This window comes from Thalassophryne amazonica, chromosome 6, assembly GCF_902500255.1.
Source record: "Thalassophryne amazonica chromosome 6, fThaAma1.1, whole genome shotgun sequence".
NCBI lineage: Eukaryota > Metazoa > Chordata > Actinopteri > Batrachoidiformes > Batrachoididae > Thalassophryne > Thalassophryne amazonica.
The window spans coordinates 116270386-116292886 of NC_047108.1; the positions used below are offsets into that span (position 1 = coordinate 116270386).

The 22501-nt window shown below is 40.6% G+C and overlaps 2 protein-coding genes across 3 annotated transcripts in view; one reads left to right on the plus strand and one right to left on the minus strand.

Moving 5' to 3' along the window:
* Positions 1–550: 550 nt before the first annotated feature.
* alas2 (aminolevulinate, delta-, synthase 2) lies at positions 551–13144 on the minus strand. Of its 2 annotated transcripts, XM_034173215.1 has the most exons (11): positions 13031–13062; positions 11967–12051; positions 10019–10370; positions 9849–9917; positions 8985–9207; positions 8666–8850; positions 8341–8520; positions 3186–3350; positions 2136–2404; positions 884–1046; positions 551–722 (listed from the first exon to the last, which is right to left on the minus strand). In XM_034173215.1, the coding sequence occupies exons 3-11, from the start codon at positions 10347–10349 to the stop codon at positions 559–561; spliced, it is 1749 nt and encodes a 582-aa protein (XP_034029106.1). In that variant the 5' UTR covers positions 10350–10370; positions 11967–12051; positions 13031–13062; the 3' UTR covers positions 551–558. The 2 variants fall into 2 exon arrangements, with proteins under 2 accessions (XP_034029106.1, XP_034029105.1); XM_034173214.1 differs by lacking the exon at positions 11967–12051 and having other exon boundaries at positions 13031–13144.
* Positions 13145–15661: 2517 nt separating this feature from the next.
* LOC117512966 (N-terminal EF-hand calcium-binding protein 1-like) overlaps positions 15662–22501 on the plus strand; it is a 65627-nt gene continuing 58787 nt past the window's right edge. Inside the window, exon 1 of the mRNA XM_034173216.1 lies at positions 15662–15827. Within this exon, the coding sequence (XP_034029107.1) occupies positions 15711–15827 (117 nt within the window). The 5' untranslated portion in view covers positions 15662–15710. The remainder of the gene's footprint in view (positions 15828–22501) is intronic.

Consider the following 22501-nt stretch of genomic DNA (forward strand, 5'->3'; position numbering starts at 1 on the left):
TTAACCGGGGAGGGTGTCTGAGACACGCTTTATCCCCTGTTTACAATGGGGTACTCAGGTCAAAGCAGTTTCAGTCTTATGTTCATGGTAATGAGTCATTCACGTCATCAGGAGAGTCGTCAAGGGAGCCATCAGGGGAGGCTTCCGTCCCATCATTAGGGGGGACAGCTGCCCTGACATTAGGAGGGTGCTAACTAGAGCACAATAGATGCTAATTAGAGCTATTGTTTAGTCACTAGCCTATAGCAGTCGGCCTCTCGGTAGGAGGGGTCTGGTTAGGTTTAAAAAAAAAAACTCCAGCTTTTGTTGGCTTCTGTTTATTCTTCTCTACAAGAGTCAAGACAGAAGTCAGACTACCAGAGCAAGAATTTTAGCTGAGGAAGTTTCTGCGATTTGAAGCGAAACGTCCTCGAGTCAAGCAACCCAGTCCAGTCGAAGATTCAAGTTTCTCTACCAAGCAGGATGTGCACACATCAGAACCCATTCGCATTAGAAATGAGCTCAAACAGATCATTATTATTTTTTAAAGCGTGCTGTGTGTTTGGATGCACTTTGGCTTTAGGCAGACACAGTAATGTATTGTGGTTCCATGTTGCCGAAGTAGGATTTCTCCCACTCGCTCATCAGGTCAAAGTGCAGCGGGCGATCGCAGAAGGTGCAGGAGACTGTGGCTGGTCCATTCAGCAAGAGCCCTGCCTCCTGCCACACCTCCACCAGTTTGTCTGTGAAGGAAACAGAATTCCGAATTAGATGCCAAGCAGGGTTTTGTTGTGGACGTGGTGTGCAGACAGATCCAGTGTGCGCTTCAGCACAACGATATAGTCCCCAGTGAACCTGACTGAGATGAACTTTGACCTGTCACTCTTGCAAACTCCACACTCACCCACAAAGTACTCCATCATGGCAGGGTGGTGATGAGGAGACGGAGCCAGACGCAGCAGCTCCTCGCCCCGCGGCACTGTGGGGTAATTGATGGCCTGGACGTAAATGTTGTGTTTTTCCAGCAGCGTGTCGCACACTTTAGTGTTGAGTTCAGCGTTGCCCACCTAGAAAATGATGAACCAGACGAGGCCTTTGGTGGACGCTTTTACACAAAAGGAATCAAACCTGTTTCTGCAGGTAGTACTTTTTGTCACCACTTAAAATTACACTTTAATTCAAATGAATGAATAACAAACTAGCAGACACACCTTAGAATTCATACGTCCACTTGAGAACTAAACCATCTAATGACATCATTTAAATTACTTGGCTTGTTTGTTAAATTTCCCACTTCCTTTATTTGGATTTGCACCAAAATTGTGTTAATTCAATTTCAGGCCACATCAAATCTTGTGTCTACGTTTAACTAACTAACTAAATAAATAAATAATTAGTCATTATGATGATAATAATAATAATCATAAATAAAGATATAAATAAACAAATTAATTAACTAATTAATTTACAAAAAGAAAAGGAAACCCTCAACCCCCTTTTTTAAAAATAATCCTGACCCAGTTCAACCAAAACCACAATTTCTGGACTACAAAAATAATTAACTTGTTTTTAAAAGTACAGACTAGCATTACTACTACTTGTGTAATATGGATTACAAATATTAATTAAATTAATGCTTTTCAATGTAGTTTAATCAGTTTTACTTCTAAGGTAGCCTAGAGTATTTTAACTGCCTTTTGTCTGTATTCACTTCCATCACTACGATGTACAAGGAACGGTGGCCTTGGGGACCCATTGAGGCATTGGAAAAAAACAACAACAGTCAAACATGCTCATTTCAGCAACTTCAACCACACTTGCTCCTAATTCCCATCATGGATGTAATGATAAGATGACTCTCTGCACCAAGTCCAGATATGTCCAAGAGATGGCAGACATTTATATGTGTATAATATATAACATAAGCAAAATAGACATTGTTTTTGTATTGATCTGCTGCTGCAAAGTGAACAGATGCTTAATCAGTTTATCCTCATTATTTGACCTTTTTGTTTTGAAGTTATCCTGGTTAGATTCCTGATGTGTAGTATGGATGCAGATGCAGTATTTATTTTTTTAAAATGATGTTTCCTGCACTCTCCTGACCCTGCCGACAGTTTCTGATCTGAAGGATAAGTGTCGGTGTGATGAGGTACCCGTATGGGGATGATGTGGCTGGGGCAGTTGAGCACCGGCAGGCCCTTATCCATCAGCAGCTGCCTCATGTATTTGACATTCCTCTGGTGGGCTCTGCGAAGCAGCTGTCCCTCGGGACTCTTCAGGACCCTCACGGACTCCAGCGCTCCAGCCAGGATCATCGGAGGCAAAGAGGTGGTGAAGATGAAGCCTGCTGCGTAGGAGCGAACTGTGTCCACCAGGGCGGCGCTGCTGGCAATGTAGCCCCCCACACAGCCAAAAGCTTTTCCTGGAGCACCCAAAGACACACAGTGAGAAAGGTAAGAAGACATCCTGACAAAGGAATAAATATTAAAAGTCTTGCTGTTGTGTGCACAAAGACAGAAGGTTCCCGGTTCAGTGCTCCCCATGTGCCACATTCTCCATGTGCACCTGGAGTTGGGTCAGGAAGAGCATCCGGTGTAAAACCGGATACACTGTGAGGACCCCGAGCAAATTAATTGCCAGTATTGTCACTAATTCCTCTTTCTGTGAATATGAGTTTATTTAAAGATTCTTAAAGATTTTTTGCCAGCGAGTTAAGTCTCAGTGCAATTGTTCCTGCCATTGACATAATTATTTGATAAATAATTCTTATCTGACTAAGAATCTGGAGACAGACACATTTATGGAAAGTTGCATTCATCACATTACTGACATTAATTAGAATATTGATTGGTTGCAACATAATAGCTACTTCAGAACCCAAAAATGGTTGGAGAACATTGATGTTGCAATTGATGTCATGAAACCTTCACTCTGGGTCATCTCACACACACACACACACACACACACACACACACACACACACACACACACACACACACACACACACACACACACACACACACACACACACACACACACACACGAGGCTGTGTCTGATGGGAGCTTATCAGAGAGGGCGTGACTTCTGCTCTCTTTGATAAGAAGGATGTCTCATCATGAACTCAGCGAGCAAATGGAAACAAACAACAGCAGACTTTATGTGCAGACATTTTTAAAAAGGAAATGCATATTTACACACTCACCTAAGGTCCCAGAGACGATGTCAATCTTGTGCATAACATTGTCTCTTTCTCCCACGCCGGCTCCGTGGGCTCCGTACAGTCCCACAGCGTGGACTTCGTCCACAAAGGTCAGAGCTCCATGTCGGTGAGCGACGTCACACAGCTCCTCCAGAGGACAGATAGCACCTGAAAACCACAGAAAACCAACCGCGGACGGCTCAGTGTTCATCTTCACAGCAGATCTTGGTTTAGTTTCAAAATGAATCGTGTGATATTTATTCTAAAATGAAAACAATTCAGACGACTAAATCACGACTAAAACTAAATGACATTTTGTGGGTGTTGGAGGTAAATAAATAAATAAATAAACTGCAATATAAAGAAAACATCTGCCACAGTCGGCTGGAAATAAAGGTACAATATTTCATATTACTGCAAAATGTCTGTCAAATCCTTGAATTTGTTTCGAACGTTTGACTGGTGTGTATGAACCAATTAAAACAACTAATTACTCATGTTCTTTTCAAGTTCATCTTTGATGATAATGTTAATAATAATGATAATGATAATAATAGTCAGTAAATTTCTCTATAACATAATTACTATGTCATAGAGTGGTGTCCAAAAAATGAGGTGGGCTTCATAGATAATTGGCAAAGCTTCTGGGGAAAACCTGGTCTTGTTAGGAGAGGCGGCATCCATCCCACTTTGGATGGAGCAGCTCTCATTTCTAGAAATCTGGCCAATTTTCTTAAATCCTCCAAACCGTGACTATCCAGGGTTGGGACCAGGAAGCAGAGTTGTAGTCTTACACACCTCTCTGCAGCTTCTCTCCCCCTGCCATCCCCTCATTACCCCATCCCCGTAGAGACGGTGTCTGCTCCCAGACCACCAATAACCAGCAAAAATCTATTTAAGCATAAAAATTCAAAAAGAAAAAATAATATGGCACCTTCAACTGCACCACAGACTAAAACAGTTAAATGTGGTCTATTAAACATTAGGTCTCTCTCTTCTAAGTCCCTGTTGGTAAATGATATAATAATTGATCAACATATTGATTTATTCTACCTTACAGAAACCTGGTTACAGCAGGATGAATATGTTAGTTTAAATGAGTCAACACCCCCGAGTCACACTAACTGTCAGAATGCTCGTAGCACGGGCCGAGGCGGAGGATTATCAGCAATCTTCCATTCCAGCTTATTAATTAATCAAAAACCCAGACAGAGCTTTAATTCATTTGAAAGCTTGACTCTTAGTCTTGTCCATCCAAATTGGAAGTCCCAAAAAACAGTTTTATTTGTTATTATCTATCGTCCACCTGGTCGTTACTGTGAGTTTCTCTGTGAATTTTCAGACCTTTTGTCTGACTTAGTGCTTAGCTCAGATAAGATAATTATAGTGGGCGATTTTAACATCCACACAGATGCTGAGAATGACAGCCTCAACACTGTATTTAATCTATTATTAGACTCTATTGGCTTTGCTCAAAATGTAAATGAGTCCACCCACCACTTTAATCATATCTTAGATCTTGTTCTGACTTATGGTATGGAAATAGAAGACTTAACAGTATTCCCTGAAAACTCCCTTCTGTCTGATCATTTCTTAATAACATTTACATTTACTCTGATGGACTACCCAGCAGTGGGGAATAAGTTTCATTACACTAGAAGTCTTTCAGAAAGCGCTGTAACTAGGTTTAAGGATATGATTCCTTCTTTATGTTCTCTAATTCCATATACCAACACAGTGCAGAGTAGCTACCTAAACTCTGTAAGTGAGATAGAGTCAGTAGTTTTACATCCTCATTGAAGACAACTTTGGATGCTGTAGCTCCTCTGAAAAAGAGAGCTTTAAATCAGTGCCTGACTCCGTGGTATAACTCACAAACTCGTAGCTTAAAGCAGATAACCCGTAAGTTGGAGAGGAAATGGCATCTCACTAATTTAGAAGATCTTCACTTAGCCTGGAAAAAGAGTCTGTTGCTCTATAAAAAAGCCCTCCGTAAAGCTAGGACATCTTTCTACTCATCACTAATTGAAGAAAATAAGAACAACCCCAGGTTTCTTTTCAGCACTGGAGCCAGGCTGACAAAGAGTCAGAGCTCTATTGAGCTGAGTATTCCATTAACTTTAACTAGTAATGACTTCATGACTTTCTTTGCTAACAAAATTTTAACTATTAGAGAAAAAATTATTCATAACCATCCCAAAGACGTATCGTTATCTTTGGCTGCTTTCAGTGATGCCGGTATTTGGTTAGACTCTTTCTCTCCGATTGTTCTGTCTGAGTTATTTTCATTAGTTACTTCATCCAAACCATCAACATGTCTATTAGACCCCATTCCTACCAGGCTGCTCAAGGAAGCCCTACCATTATTTAATGCTTCGATCTTAAATATAATCAATCTATCTTTGTTAGTTGGCTATGTACCACAGGCTTTTAAGGTGGCAGTAATTAAACCATTACTTAAAAAGCCATCACTTGACCCAGCTATCTTAGCTAATTATAGGCCAATCTCCAACCTTCCTTTTCTCTCAACAGTTCTTGAAAGGGTAGTTGTAAAACAGCTAACTGATCATCTGCAGAGGAATGGTCTATTTGAAGAGTTTCAGTCAGGTTTTAGAATTCATCATAGTACAGAAACAGCATTAGTGAAGGTTACAAATGATCTTCTTATGGCCTCGGACAGTGGACTCATCTCTGTGCTTGTTCTGTTAGACCTCAGTGCTGCTTTTGATACTGTTGACCATAAAATTTTATTACAGAGATTAGAGCATGCCATAGGTATTAAAGGCACTGTGCTGCGGTGGTTTGAATCATATTTGTCTAATAGATTACAATTTGTTCATGTAAATGGGGAATCTTCTTCACAGACTAAAGTTAATTATGGAGTTCCACAAGGTTCTGTGCTAGGACCAATTTTATTCACTTTATACATGCTTCCCTTAGGCAGTATTATTAGACGGTATTGCTTAAATTTTCATTGTTACGCAGATGATACCCAGCTTTATCTATCCATGAAGCCAGAGGACACACACCAATTAGCTAAACTGCAGGATTGTCTTACAGACATAAAGACATGGATGACCTCTAATTTCCTGCTTTTAAACTCAGATAAAACTGAAGTTATTGTACTTGGCCCCACAAATCTTAGAAACATGGTGTCTAACCAGATCCTTACTCTGGATGGCATTACCCTGACCTCTAGTAATACTGTGAGAAATCTTGGAGTCATTTTTGATCAGGATATGTCATTCAAAGCGCATATTAAACAAATATGTAGGACTGCTTTTTTGCATTTACGCAATATCTCTAAAATTAGAAAGGTCTTGTCTCAGAGTGATGCTGAAAAACTAATTCATGCATTTATTTCCTCTAGGCTGGACTATTGTAATTCATTATTATCAGGTTGTCCTAAAAGTTCCCTGAAAAAGCCTTCAGTTAATTCAAAATGCTGCAGCTAGAGTACTAACGGGGACTAGAAGGAGAGAGCATATCTCACCCATATTGGCCTCTCTTCATTGGCTTCCTGTTAATTCTAGAATAGAATTTAAAATTCTTCTTCTTACTTATAAGGTTTTGAATAATCAGGTCCCATCTTATCTTAGGGACCTCGTAGTACCATATCACCCCAATAGAGCGCTTCGCTCTCAGACTGCAGGCTTACTTGTAGTTCCTAGGGTTTGTAAGAGTAGAATGGGAGGCAGAGCCTTCAGCTTTCAGGCTCCTCTCCTGTGGAACCAGCTCCCAATTCAGATCAGGGAGACAGACACCCTCTCTACTTTTAAGATTAGGCTTAAAACTTTCCTTTTTGCTAAAGCTTATAGTTAGGGCTGGATCAGGTGACCCTGAACCATCCCTTAGTTATGCTGCTATAGACGTAGACTGCTGGGGGGTTCCCATGATGCACTGTTTCTTTCTCTTTTTGCTCTGTATGCACCACTCTGCATTTAATCATTAGTGATCGATCTCTGCTCGCCTCCACAGCATGTCTTTTTCCTGGTTCTCTCCCTCAGCCCCAACCAGTCCCAGCAGAAGACTGCCCCTCCCTGAGCCTGGTTCTGCTGGAGGTTTCTTCCTGTTAAAAGGGAGTTTTTCCTTCCCACTGTAGCCAAGTGCTTGCTCACAGGGGGTCGTTTTGACCGTTGGGGTTTTACATAATTATTGTATGGCCTTGCCTTACAATATAAAGCGCCTTGGGGCAACTGTTTGTTGTGATTTGGCGCTATATAAAAAAAAAAATTGAAATTGAATTGATAATAATAGTCAGTAAATTTCTCTATGACATAATTACTACTACTACTACTAATAATATATAATAATAATGATAATTATAATAGTAAAATTCTCTATGACAATAAATAATAATAATAATAATAATAATAATAATCAGTCAAATTCTCTATGATGTAATTACTACTGCTACTGCTACTACTACTACTACTACTACTACTACTAATAATAATAATAATAATGTAATATATAATAATATAAACATAATAATAATGATAGTCAAATTCTCTGACAACAGTAAAATAACAACAACAACAACAACAATAATAATAATAATAATAATAATAATGTCAAATTCTTGATGACATAATAAAAAAAATTTCACCCGCACACATTTTTCTGCAGAAACACTTCAGTAAAATCTAGAGTGGTACTTGGAGAGCACTTAACCACCACCAACCTGAAACGCTGTAAAAGTTATCCATTCTCACTATTTAAGTTGAAATATCCTGGATCACCCCTATATTTGGATCAAGAGATAATGCACAGACAGAGGGCAGGTATCTAAGAACAGGTGAGATTTGGTGCTGATACAAATAACAACCTACATTTTGTGGATCTTGATCTTAGTCTTGGCTCTATGTTGCAATGTTAAAAAATTCTAGATCCACCCCTTTATCAGGTCTGTCCCAAAAGTTAACAATTTCCTCTTTGACCCCGTGCCTCATCATTCCACCAAGAGTCACAAAAACCAGTTCAGTATTTTTTTTGCATGATAATGCTAAGAAAGAAACAAGCAAGCAAACAAAGAGGCAGCACTGTAAACATGACCTCCTTGGTGGAGGTAATAAGACTTTTGCACAGTACTGAACATACAAAGAGTGAATTCAGTCAAAGCTTCCTGCTGCTGGTACAAACCAAATGTCACGCTCACCATCCATAGAGTGTACGGTCTCAAACGCCACAATTTTGGGCGTTTTGGGGTCTGATTGCTGCAGCAGCTCCTCCAGGTGCCGGCTGTCATTGTGGCGGAAGATGAAGCGTTTGGCTCCGCTGTTCCTGATGCCCTGAATCATTGAAGCGTGGTTTCCCGCATCAGAGTAGATATGACACCCTGGAGGTCACACGGAACAGGTCAAATACAGGCTCAAAAATCACACATGAGCAATAATAATTACAGAACATGAAATTAGTATTTTTTTATTGCCATAAATCAATGCATGTGACCCATGGCTCACAGGTCAGAGGTCAGAATTTACCGGGCAGCATCTTAGCCAGGGTGAACAGGGTGGAGTCATTAGCCACAAAGCACGAGGAGAAGACCAGAGCTGCATCTTTTTGGTGGAGATTAGCCAACTCCTTCTCCAGAGTCACGTGGTATCTGCTGGTGCCCGAGATGTTCCTGGTTCCACCAGCTCCCGCACCGTGCCTCTCCAGGACCTCTCTGGACACATTCAGAACATCAACATGCAACATCCTACCCTCATGGCCTAGAAGTTGACTTGTGTCACAAATTTCTGTCTTGAGGACAAAAATGAATGCCGCTGTGGCCGGATTCTGCTTCAGATTTGTTCTTACCTGATGGCCTCCAGGACCCGTGGGTGCCGGCTCATCCCCAGATAGTCATTGCTGCACCAGACGGACACCTGGGAGCCTTGTCTGTCAGAGACGGAGTAATCTTCAGCAAACGGGAAGACCACAGCGCTCCGGTTTACCGTCTTAAACACTCGGTATGTGTGATCCCTCTTTTTCTCTGCAATCTTCCCGTTGAAGAAGTTGTCATAGTCAAAGCTGGGGCCAACTGCAGTGATGGAAATGGAGGGCGTTTGGAGTGACATTAGTGGTAGAGCACAACCGATGTGGATTTTGTTTGGGTGGGGGGTGAGGGGGTACAGATAATGGGGAGTAAAAAATTTACAATATCGATATATCTGCCAACGTATTCACTCAGATTGGCAGTTGCAATGTCACATCACTCAGCATTCTATTCTATTCATTAATTTCTATTTTGGCCCCGCCTTGCTGGCACCATAGGAAACATTTGTCTCTTGTCACTCTAAAACGCCCACTCTGATTGAAAATGAATGACAGCTGTGTCGCTTTGCCTCTGTGTCTTTCAGCTATTGCAACCAAGGGATGATGGGGTTCCAGCCATGCTTGACAATATTGTCGACAGTGCCACTGGACTGCCCTCTGCTGGGAAAAACTACATAATAATACAATCTTCAACAGCCAAAGTGTTTTTCTGCATTGTTTAATCAGCAAAATAAAAGTTTTTATATTGGGGAAAATAATAGTGATATGTTTGTGGTAGACTCGTATCGTTCCGGGTGTAAATAGTGGTAGCATCAATGAACTAATTTGCTAAGAAAGTTGTAGTTTGAGACTGAACGTCAGAAAACATTAGAGGGTTTCAGCTCATTTGATCTCAGTTCTACGTACCCATGTTGTCTTCAAGGAGTTGGGTAATGCCAGTTTGAGTTGGTGCTGGCAGGACTGGACTCTTCAGATCTTTGAACAGATACATTAACACACCAGTTTGAGATCGTGTCCACATTTTGCTTCAAATTCTAATCTGATGGTTCTCAATATGTTTTCTTCTTTCCACCCACCTGCTTGGACATCTTCCTGGACTTCAGGGCTGGCTCGGACCATCCCAATCTGAGAGCTGACGAAAGGGCAGCCCTTTGATACAGACACGGCCACCTGAGTGGCCGTTTGAGCGAACAGTCTCTTTTGGTCCAGTAAGGAGAGTCGCTGTCTTTTGGGTTGGGTTGGTGAGACATCCAGCTTGGTTTCCAGAATGTGTAGACCGCTAATACAGACTTGGTGAACAATGATAGGGCATCGGTCAGCCAGAGACAGTAAAGCAGGCACGGTTCTCCTTAAAGCTGGTTTAGGCATCGTCTTCAGGAAGGGGCAGTGGTGCAGGAAGGCAGCCATAGTGGTCCAGCTGTTTCTTTTCTGTGTGGAGAAAAAGGGAAAGATAATTATTTTGTTTTTATACATCTTAGAAACCTGATTTGAATGTACACTGTCAACTTAGTTCACAGAGCAGGTGATACATCTTTAGTCTCTTAAATAATCATGGGTGGAGCATAAATTACACCAATCAGATTGTCACCTGATATTCCCTTTAAGAGCCAGCGTGCCCTGGGGCCTGGTGTTTCTCAGTTCAGATGCTGGACTCAGTAAACGTTATATGGTGAGTTCATGGATCTGCGTGCATCACATCAGTCTACACAAGTGGAGAGCAGCCACCAAATCTCCCCGAGGTGAAGCAGTTAAGTGCAGTTTTGTATTTTTCCATGAATCAATTCAGTTTTATTGTGTGTAAAAGAAGAGTGTATCGTCCTGTCAATGTGCCGATGCAAACGGAATATTGCACAATTTAAATGGCAGAAAGACACTGTGCCGGACTTTAGATCAGGTTTTTGGTGGTATATTAGTGTAATTGCTTTCTACTGCCCCATGAGGGCTACACACCAGTACTGCACCTGACCGCCCCTAATTTGAAGACCAGCACGTGCATGTGCACACATACGAGTCCAAGTGCACTTGTTATTCAAAGAATGCTGGCTGACAACTGCGTCATTTGGAAACTAACTTGCGCTGTGCCGTACATTGACCTGTGCAGTGTTTTGCACTCTTTGCAATATCGGGTCCGTACACACATCGGTCATGTTGTTCAGTCATATCCTGATGTCCCTGATTTACTCCAGAGTTATCCATGTCTTGAGTCCTGGGAATGTCCCATACTGACAACAGTAAAGAATTACAGACTGTTCTCTAAGTTTCTGGTTGGCTGTTTGTTCTTAGGAATGTCCCATATTGACAATAGAATAAATTGTAGCATGATGTGACAAAATAGTTTTTTGTTTTGTTTTGTTTTTGCATCAGGTTTATATAAAACAAATACATTTTATTTGCAACATTAAAAAGCAAATTCAACAGTTTTGTCTTATTTTTGATCGTCACAATTTTGTTTGGAGATGCTGAAAAACAAGTCAGGCTTTTAATCTGTTTCCTGAAGTAACATACTGTAGCAACAATTTAGTAGAAACCCTTCTGAAAGGAAAAAAAATATGATTTGAGATTGCAGACTGGTTTCGATGTCATACCTCAGGGTTCTGTCTTTGGCCCTGTGTTCTCTATTTATTTGCTCCCTGCTACACCGACAATTCTTAATATAATGTGCATCAAAACTACCAATATCCCATAAGTGCATGCCACATTGCAAAATATTTTTGGATTGTGTGAAATAACCTTTTATTTCTACTTGAATGTGTTAATATATACCTTAATATAGACCTTAAAATGTATGTTATATAATATTACTGATTCCAAACACTCTAACACATTTGAATACTTTTACATTCCTGCAAAGGTTTTGTGAGGTTAGGAACGATGACCAGCAACTTTGCACTGGGTCAATATGTTTGTCATATCTGCACAGTGACTCACTGTGTGCTTGTTAAAATCTTTTTTATCAACTCAAGAAAGGACTCAGATCTGTTTGACTTCACATGAAATGCAATAAATTGTATCATTTGTACTTACTGAATTATTTTTCCAGGACAGATCCAAAAGATCCAGGGTTTACAAATGTCAGATAAATCTTTAAGGCTGCATTTCTGAAATGACACTGAATTTCAATACTTAGTCATAGACTGAAGTAACACATCAGCTATGGAGGAAATTCTTTTCATTGCTGATGCCTGACTCTGGTCTGTGCTCTTATTTGTGGTTATATGTAGTTCTTATTCTTCCCACTCCAGATTAAAATCAGATCTATACTAATCCTGCTAAATTTCCTATACAGTATGTCAACACATAAAATACTGAGAGCCAGTGTATCAATATGAGTTCCTTTTAAGAGGGCTGTAAAAGTCAAATAGAGGTTTTTATAATGTGGAGAAACTGCTGCAATTCTACAGAAAAAGGTCATCAGGCTGCTAAACTATGAAATGAAATGAAGATTGTAAAATGACGATAACTAATAATGCATTTTTTTTTTAAAAGATGAGAGAATTCCTTCATATGCGGATACAGTTGGAGATGTTGTGAGTGGTGGTGTGTTTGGAGGTGCGTCCTCGGGGCGCGGCAGGTTTCTGCTCCTTATCTACACTGTGCAGCCGCTCATTCAGACGTCACTCCCCGAGGCCGATTACTGCAGCAGCTATCAAATAATCCTCTGGAAAACACGGCCAAGGTGCCGTCTTTTCAAAGTTAAACACACCAAAGCGACAAAACTACAATTCAGGTTTCTGTCTCACGGTCACCTTCAGATCTGTGGCTCATTGTTTGTGGTTTGAAGTTGTACTGGACAGTGACATTTCATTTAATAAGTGGATCAAAAGTTTATTTTATCTGAATGTTGTTCATGCAAAACACTCAAAACATAAATAGCAACACTTCACAAAATACCCGGTTCTATATATATATATATATATATATATATATATAAAACAGTCAAAAGCACAAATATTAATCATGACAGTTTTACGTTACATTTGTATTCACTTGTGCATCAACAACTGGAAATACTAGGCGTTAATAATTCTGCAATCAGTAAAGTTACAATGAAATAAAAAAAGTCAGAGGTTAAGGCCGCAGTGTCTCACCTGTTGACCTGCACTGAGGACGAACGTCAAAACAGCAAATGGGATGAAGATCGATAAGTGCAGGCACTTATTGATCAGATGATCTGGCTCCATCCGTCATGTGGGGCTCTACTGGGGCAGGGGGTGCAAAGGGGTGGGGTTAGGATGATGCAAATTTCCTGATAATGTACCATTTTGACTTGATACAGTGAGCGTCGATTCTCCTTTTACCCTCATTATTTGAACCATACTGGAATTAAACTTATTTTAAAAAACATGAAAATGTCCAAACGATGAGGTGTTGGAGTCTTTGACCACATGAAAGATTCTGTAAGCTTTAATTAAAACATTATAACAAACTTTCCTGATACATATCAGGCTTTTATTAAATAGAGCTGGCTTTTTTTTGTTTTTTCAACTTTGATCTTGAGTCCTTTGATCCTGAACGTGCATTTGTTCTTAAAACATGATCCTGATTACAGCAATCCTAATTAGAGGATTCAGGGTTAGAGATTCTGTTGACAGACAGACAGACAGACTATAACAAAAACAGCCGTCTTGGTGAGGTACAAAGATCAAAGTTCAGAATGAAAGATTGGTAAACAGGATTAGCAATGAAGGTCTGCATTTAACAATCTGGATCTAGGGTCAGGATCAATCTTGTGGATCAGAGTTCCACACTTGGGATCAAAGGAGTCAGATGAAATATTCAGCTGACAGACACACAAACAAATGATAATGAAAATAGACTCCGTGATGAGGTTCAGGCTCAAAGATGCGAAGAATAAGTATGTCTTATATAGGCCCTGAATTGATGCTGCTTCTTGTCTCATATAACAATTCAATTACAGTTTATTTTATTTATGTAGCACCAAATCACCACAAAGCTGCCTCAAGGCGCTTCACACAAGTAAGGTCTAACCTTACCAACCCCTAGAGCAAGAACACACATGACAGTGGTAAGGAAAAACTCCCTCTGATGATTTGAGAAAGAACCCTCAAGCAGACCAGATGCAAAGGGGTGACCCTCTGCTTGGGCCATGCTACCGACACAATTAACAATACAAAATATACAGGAAATTGTGTGGACAACAAAATGAACAGGAATAATTATCAGGGTCAAAGATCAGCTAGTAGGATGCATGGTCAAGATCAAATGTCAGGATAAAGGTTCAGCACTCTGTATCTATTTTCAGTATCAAATACTGGTGTCAGAGTTGAGCCATCAGGATCTGGTTAGGATCAAAGTTCACCAATCAGAATCGTTTATCGAGATCAAAGATTGTGAACAAAGTTTAGCAGTCAAGCTTTATGGTTAGGATCAAAGATCCAGATCAGACTTTAGTAAGCTGCCTCTATGGTTGGCAACAAAGATCAGTAATGTAGGTGTAAGGTCAGGATCAAGGATCAAAGTCACTGGTCAGAAATCAGGATCTATGGTTAAGTTCAAAGATCAGGCTCAGAGTTCAGTAATTTGGGTCTATGTTCAGGACTAAAGATCAGGATCAAAGTTCAGGATTCAATATCAAACACGAGTGGTTAAGCTCAAATACGTTATCAGGATCAAAGAAAGATAAATGTAAACAGAGATCATTTAAACAGAGAATTGTTGGTGCAAAAAATGGCTTTGCTACATCTTTTGAACCTTGTGGTTTTAAGAGTTTAGAGGCGTGGCTTTAGAGTTTCCGGTGGAGGTATGAAACGGACTCATCTGGGTCAGATTCTATTTGTGTTTCAAACACTTGTAGATTTCAGTGAAATCGGTTCTCAGGCTTCACACGTCTTTGTATAATTTCCCATACGGCCTTTGCAGCTCTGTTTTGAACCAAAAATTCCAAATCCTTGATCCCTGTCAGTTTTACTGAGGTTGTGTTTGGTGTCCTGACTTAGGCTTCATTCAGACGAGTGAAGAAAGCCTCCTAACGACTTGCAGCTGTTGTGTCCATTTGATGACCGTTCAGGCACATCTGTGTGGTCATGGAGACTAGGATCAGTATTCCAAGATTTCTGTGGTCAAACGAGGCACGGCACCTGCATTGGGTCTGGGAGCATCACTCAATCCAACATTATGAAACTGCCTTGGTGTTCTGGATGGCAACCACCCACAACCATCCATCCCTGTTTTCTAAAGTAACTGTGGATCTGTCACAGCAACTTTCCAGTTGCTGGGGTCCTCAGCACTGATGCAGGATCCACGTGCCCCTTATTACCCGAGGATCCTCCTCAGAGTCCTGGTGCCACGTCATCATCACCTTTAGCTCACCGGTCTGAAAAATCATACAGTAAAACAGGAAGCACCAGGACCCACAAGACCTCCAGGATTCCACCCCATGGAGGGAGAGCAAAGTCCAAACCCCACACCCTTCTGGGTTAACGCGCGCCGTCTTTGGTTCATGACCCGGCTGCTTTGGCAACATAACGAGAGTGTAAAAACGAACAGAGCGTGATGATTTCTGCTATACTCGCTGTCAAACTTTAATTATCAAGTGCTAAAACTTCATTTATTTTATGTGACTGTGCGTCTGTCGCCAGCAGATGGCGCCTTACTCGGATGCTCGCGGGGGAGGAGGAGTTTTTGGATCCACATCACATCGCATCCAGACCGGACCTCAGGACCAGCATCTCCGTCCACAAACAGCCGCGTCACCTTTCATAAAAAAAAAAAAAAAACCTCAAATCAAATCAAATCAAGTGAGATAGAATGTTTTCCTGCACAGAGATGATCACCATGTGTCTTCAAGCTGCCAAACACCAGCACTTCAGGAGGCAGCAGGAAGTGGACCAGAACCAAAATCAAAGCATCTCCTTATTCCAGGACGTAAGTACACACTGCTGCAACTGGCACCTTAAAAAAAAAAAAAAAAAAAAAGATTAATATAATTATTTTCATTCTAATCTCTCTTTTTTTCCTGTTTGATTTTCTGCATTGCTGTCGTTTTTTAGCTCATGTCCTCTGCAGCGAGGGTCATTTAAATGTTACTTGCAAATGATCCGTTTTTATTTTACATTTCATGAATAATTCATATCGGCCGAATGCACGTCAGGCTGTCGCGTGCACGTGCCTCGTGCAGCAGCGCTGATCCATTAATGCGCGAATAATAACGCTCACACACACACATGCCGCTCCATTATGCAGGAAATAAAATAAATCACATTTTCACACGTGCTGTAATGCAATTTATGCAGGTTTTTGCAACATAATGAGGGTCACGACAGGAATTGGTCCCACATGAGACATTTATAGACCAAGGGAGGTTATATATATGATTAATAAGCACTTTCTTCAGAGGCACCTCTTAAAAATAGAAAGATCACACATTCTAAGTTGTTGGTACATGCTGGCAGAGTCAAGTTTTTCACAAATACTAATGTTCTTCAAGTGGATGCATTTTGCATAAGCATAGTAAAGGCACTCATGTTCGTCAGAATATTAAAGTCAGAAGATGGCAGCCAAAATCTCCTCTTTATGATGTCATAAAGAAGGGAAAAGTGGAACCCAATCAAAAATATAATCAGCTTCTGCAACCCAGCAGTTATGTCTAGAATCTTGATGAAACGTTGTTTACGTTTGCATCACGTTTTGAGATATCCAGCCTGCAGCTAGACAGACATGCAGATATCTCTGCCACATGCCTTCACCAAGGTCCAGCATTCTGTCATCACCAGGTCCCGGTCTCACCACAAAGTTTTGTTGAAATCCGTCAGATGCTTTTTGAGATATGTTTTGCACGATCAGGCAAACAAAAACCAGAGTGATCACATGACCTCTGCTCCTCTCGGTCACACCAGGTCGATTAGAGTAGGAAACCTTCACAGAGGATCATGTGGTCCGGATCATTTCCAACAGTTTGATCCATGTCAGTTATCTTTTCATTTCAGGTTGGGGCAAAGATAACAGACAAAATGTTGAAAATAGGCTAATATGGTTAAAGATTCCAATAAGATGTTCAGAGTTTGGATCCTGATCCAGATCCAGAGGATATCACCCGGATCTGCTGTGTGTATGCCTGAGCCCGTTAGACCTTAGAAGCTAAGCAGAGTGGGTCCTGGTTGGTCCTTGGATGTGAGACCTCTTTGGAAGGCCACTGGCTCTGTGTTTATCTGGGCAAACTGGAGTTACATCAGGAAGGGCATCCGGTGTAAAACTTGTGCCGAAACTCGATTGTTCCTGGATCCACTGTGGTGACACCACACAAACAGGAGTGTCCGAAAGTCAAGGAGAAGCTACAACGAGCTACCATATATAAAAAATTTTCAAAGATGTCACCAGAGACTCAAGATGTAATAACCAAAAAAAAAAAAAAAAAAAAAAAAAGTTCACAAAAAAAACCCCCCCAAAAAACAAAAAAACAAAGTTCCTTTGTCGGTATGTAGTAATAAAAATATAGCAATAATTCAAATACTTATACAAACTGGATCCAGATGTAGGCCTTATTATGAGATTTTTGAAGACTAATGAAGTAATGTGACATAACATGTCAAATCAATCAGACATAATAATAATAATTAGTATTGTTATAGCAGCTAATGCACAACAATTACAAAGATACATTTATAGTACATGGCATTAAAAATGCACAATTAAAAGCAACATTAATGCAAGAAAAGAATTAAAGCCATCTTCATGTCCTAATTTCATAATGAATAATGTAATATAATTCAAAATAACAGCCGAATCCGCAGAACACGATTATTTCATTTGAGCAGGTGTAACGGAGGCCAGCAGGTGTCGCTGTGCTGATGTAGTTAGTAAACCTCACTCCCAACAGCTCAAAAGGATTCTCTGGTCACAAGTCCAGAGCCCTGGGTTTTAGCCTTCTGGTTAGAGAGTCCTACTTCCATGCCGGAGATTGTGAGTTCGCATCCCGAGGGGAGCGAATGGGAGCAGTCATAACAACACAGTGCAGAGTGCAGCCGCCACACAGGCAAACTACACCAAAGAACATAACCACAGTAAGAAGACGTCCTGCAGCCTGCAAAGATCTTTCTCAACGTTGAAAGAGAAAGTAAGTTTGCACCATGAGAACATAAGACCCGAGACGGCACGTAAGGCTCCGTAGGATGTACGAGGTTGAAAAACGCACAACATCTCAGGTTTTTGTATGTCATCAACAAAACCTTACAGTGTGATGTCACATATGCAGGGAGCCACCGGAGGCCCTGATGTGACAGTAATTACTACACATGTACTCGTGGTTTTTGCCTTTGTGTTGAGGGCTGCGATGGCTGCGTCCTCTCCGTGTCACAGCATCCTCAGGCTTCCTGACAGCTGGCTGTAAATAAGATTCTCCCGTTTCCTCCAGGCATATTATTGGCCACCGCGGGGAGCGTTATCTTGCAGCCGCTGAGCTTTGGGTTTGAATGCAGTTCACTTCCACGCTTCATAAAGTTTAAAGTGGCATTTGTTCAGTTTCTTCAGCGGACTTCCTCCAGTGGCTGATGGTGCTCGTTTCTTTTAACAGCTGCACAAATTAAGTGTATGATCCGTCTGCTAGGAAACTTATTGATCTTTGTGGGTGATATTTGTCCTTTTCTGGTGCAGGCTGCTGTTGCTGATCTGCAGTGATAATGTCTCTCTTTTTTTGTTTCTGGGTTCTCAGCTATTAAATCCTGTCTTTGCAGACTAGAGCAGAAACGATTATGCGAATGCAAAGAATGTGTGGGTGTTTCCAGGTGCACTGTGTTATCATGATCTCCACCTCAACACGGCACATTTAAAATTAAAACCAAGGAATAAACAGAAAACCTGAAACACTGTAGATGTGTGAGGAAAATATAGGAAATGAAGTCATGACGTTTATGATTAAAGTATACTCTTAGGCACAAAATACTGAATTTAATTGATAAAGTTAAGGTAACTTTTTCCACATACCATTATCAATTAAGTGCAAAACAATATTGTAGTTGAAATTAATTAAATCAAATGAAACATTATTACTTAAATCCCGATATTGTTTTGCACTTAATTGACAAAGTTATGCGGAAAAAGTTACCTTAACTTTATCAATTAAATTCTACATTTTATTTCTTAGAGTGTAATAGAGTATTGTGTAAAGGTGTTCCAATCATTTATTGATTTACTCACAGTCTGAGTCATTTAATGGTAAATGGTAAATGGACTGCATTTATATAATGCTTTTCCATCTGCATCAAACACTCAAAGTGCTTTACAATAATGCCTCACATTCACCCCAATGTGAGGGTGCTGCCATACAAGGTGTTCACTACACACCGGGAGCAATAGGGGATTAAAGACCTTGCCCAAGGGCCCTTAATGATTTTCCAGTCAGGCTGGGATTTGAACTGAGGATCTTCTGGTCTCAAGCCCAACCCCTTAACCACTAGAACATCACCTCCCCTAATAATATTTAATATTACATATTTGCTGATAGCGAGTTGTGCTTGGGCGAGGTCCTTATCCCCCAAATTGCACCTGGTGTGTAGTGGATGCTTTGCACCCTGACATGTGCGTGTGTGTGTCTGAATGTGAGGCATCATTGTAAAGTTTTTAGCCATCAAAGAGCTACATAAATGCAGTTAATTTATACATACACAGAACACACTGCAAGATTAAAGTCAATCCATTGGATATAACTTACAACTGAACAGCTCTTTAATGCATCAAGAAAACCCCCCCAAAACAAAACAAAAAACAACAAAAACAGCCTCCAATCCAAGCTGCTCCTTCATGTTTTTAATCATTATTATTTACAAAATAACAAAGTAAAAAACATACAACCAAAAAAAAAAAACAGTTTTTTTATATGGCTGTTATCAGTTTCCATTTAAGGCACAACTATACTACTTAAAGGGAAGGTGATGGTCTAGTGGTTAAGGCGTTGGGCTTGAGACCAGAAGATCCTCGGTTCAAATCCCAGCCTGACTGGAAAATCACTAAGGGCCCTTGGGCAAGGTCTTTCATCCCCAAGTTGCTCCTGGTGTGTAGTGAGCGCCTTGTATGACAGCACCCTGACATCGGGGTGAATATGAGGCATTATTGTAAAGTGCTTTGAGCATCTGATGCAGATGGCAAAGCGCTATATAAATGCAGTCCATTTACCATTTACTTAAAGTAGAACGCTCAGAAGTATTAATTGAACAACACAGATTGAATCAAATACTGCTGGCTGTGTTTTAGTTGTTAAAAATACATTCATCCCTATTATTATTATTGTCATTTTTGTAGTTATATGTAAAAATGTCTTGAAAATATGCCCTCAAAAGTGGTAGGCGGTGGGTGGGGGGTCTTACAAGCTTTTGCCCTTCTGGCTACGGGCCTGCAAAGTGCCTCCTTACAGGAGCAGCATCCATCAGAAACAGACTTTTGTGTGTCTTTAAGTGTAAATATTCTTTTTAAAAATGTGCTGTGACGCTGCTGATGAGCGAGCAGAAAGCACTGCAGTGCCTGTTTGCTCTGTCAGCACGGCGCCTGTAAGGTGGAGCGAGACAGAATGCAAACTGATGACTCATGTTTAATAGATCCACAATTATAATAAAAAAGTCTTGATTGGGCCTGATACTGATCCATAATATTGATACTAATGATAATATAATAATTAATTACTATACACATTTTTTACTTATAGTCACATTGTATCTGCTTGGTATCTATTCTTAAAATTATTTAGATATAATTTTATTATTATTCTGTTACTTTTGCCAGTTTTGAATTTATTGGCAGTATTTTGACAAAATCATCACTTTATCCCTCGGTTTTGGAAAACGTTCCATGTGATTCCATGTGATGATTAGTTTGGTGTTTCTCGGCTCCTGATTGGCTGAACACACCTGACTTAGTCAATTAGGTGGATCAGAGAGATCTCCAGGAGCATGTTAAACGCTGTCAGCTGGTATGTCTCAAAATTAAACCTGTGCATAATGAAGAAAAACATGATTAAAACAGGTGAACTTTAATGCATCAGATCAACAGAAAAAACAGTTTTTTTTTTTTTGTTGCTTATATATCATAGAAAATACCTGTGTGCCACCTGCTTGTTGCATGGGACAGTCTGATCATCACATGCATGATGGCCTCTGCTGCTTGTCTGATGAGTGACACCACCAACAGGTGGACTTTTGAGAAAATGCATTTCACTAACATGATTTTACACCAGCTGTGTGTGTGTGTGTGTTTGTGTGTGTGTGCAAATCATCTCATCCTCCCCTGAAATGCGGCTGTTCTTTCTGAGGTAATTATGTGCTTTGGCGGTGGATGGTGGATGTGCAGTGAACATAGTCTGTCCCTGAAAGTTCTCCCAGCTGTGCATTCTGTGCAGATAACAATAAGTGTGAGATCTTCACCGACCCTGAGGACTGGATAACAAATCACAACTCAGCATCCATGCAAGTTAATCCTGCTTTTATGAGATTTTCATCAGCACAGCAGTGAGGTGACAACTCCTCCATCAACCCCACATTTTAGCACACCAAAGGAGGAATGAAGAGCAGTAAATCACCTCCTCCAGTCTTCCAGAGTTTATTGCTGTCAATTTCTTCTACAGGTTTTGTGGATCAGCTCTCTGTAGGTTTTTTTTTTTTTGCTGAGTTGTCTTATACAGGATGCTTACTACAGCACTTCCACGGTTTTGGGGATATTTGACAGTGACAGCAGCTGCAGACGTGTGACAGCCTCCAGGTTTTTTCTCTTAGAACTCTTTATTTTTGCAGATGGTTGAGAAAATTATACCGTCAACCAAGAAAAAGCTTTACCCTCACAAACACCAATGGAAGTGTTAGAATCTTGCAACCTTTAAAGAACATGACTTGAAACCACAGGTGGGTCTGGGGGTGGGGATTGGGGTGTCCATCCTTGGGTGGCCACCCTGTTTTCCCCTGCATGCCAGTGGAGCAGGGTGTTGTGTTTACTGATGTGTGTGTGTGTGTGTGTGTGTATGTGTGTGTAGGAAGTTGAGGACAGGGTGAGATTGAAACAATTGATCTGCTGTGGCGCCCCCTAATGGAGCAGCTGAAGGATTGGTAATAAAAATAGTAATAATTTAAAAAATAATAATTATTATTATTATTTTAACAGAATATATCAGGTGCAATTTCCAGTAAGTATTTACATTGTGATAAAAGTGATGTGTGGAAATAAATACTTCTTAATTTTGTGAAATTAAAAAACAAAAATATTGGATAGGAAAATGTATTTCCCCCCACAGTGATGCCACACCCACATCACATGTGGAACAGAGTTTGTGGGGTTATTTTCTCCTCAGGCTTTGACAGTGGTGGTCTTGTTGGGAAAGTGTAGTGACACGGACCCACAACAGGGGGCGTAAATGAACGGACAATGAAAGAGTCGAATATGAACACTTTACTGTTGTGAATGAGCACAACCACAATACAGAGGAATACAGAATTTTGCAAACAGTCAATCCACAAAGGTGACGTGTGGGCAGGCTCGAGGATAGAAGACGTCTGTTCTGAGAAGAACCGGAACCACACGATTTCCTCCAGAACCAAAACTGGAGAATACTGGAGCGTTCTTCG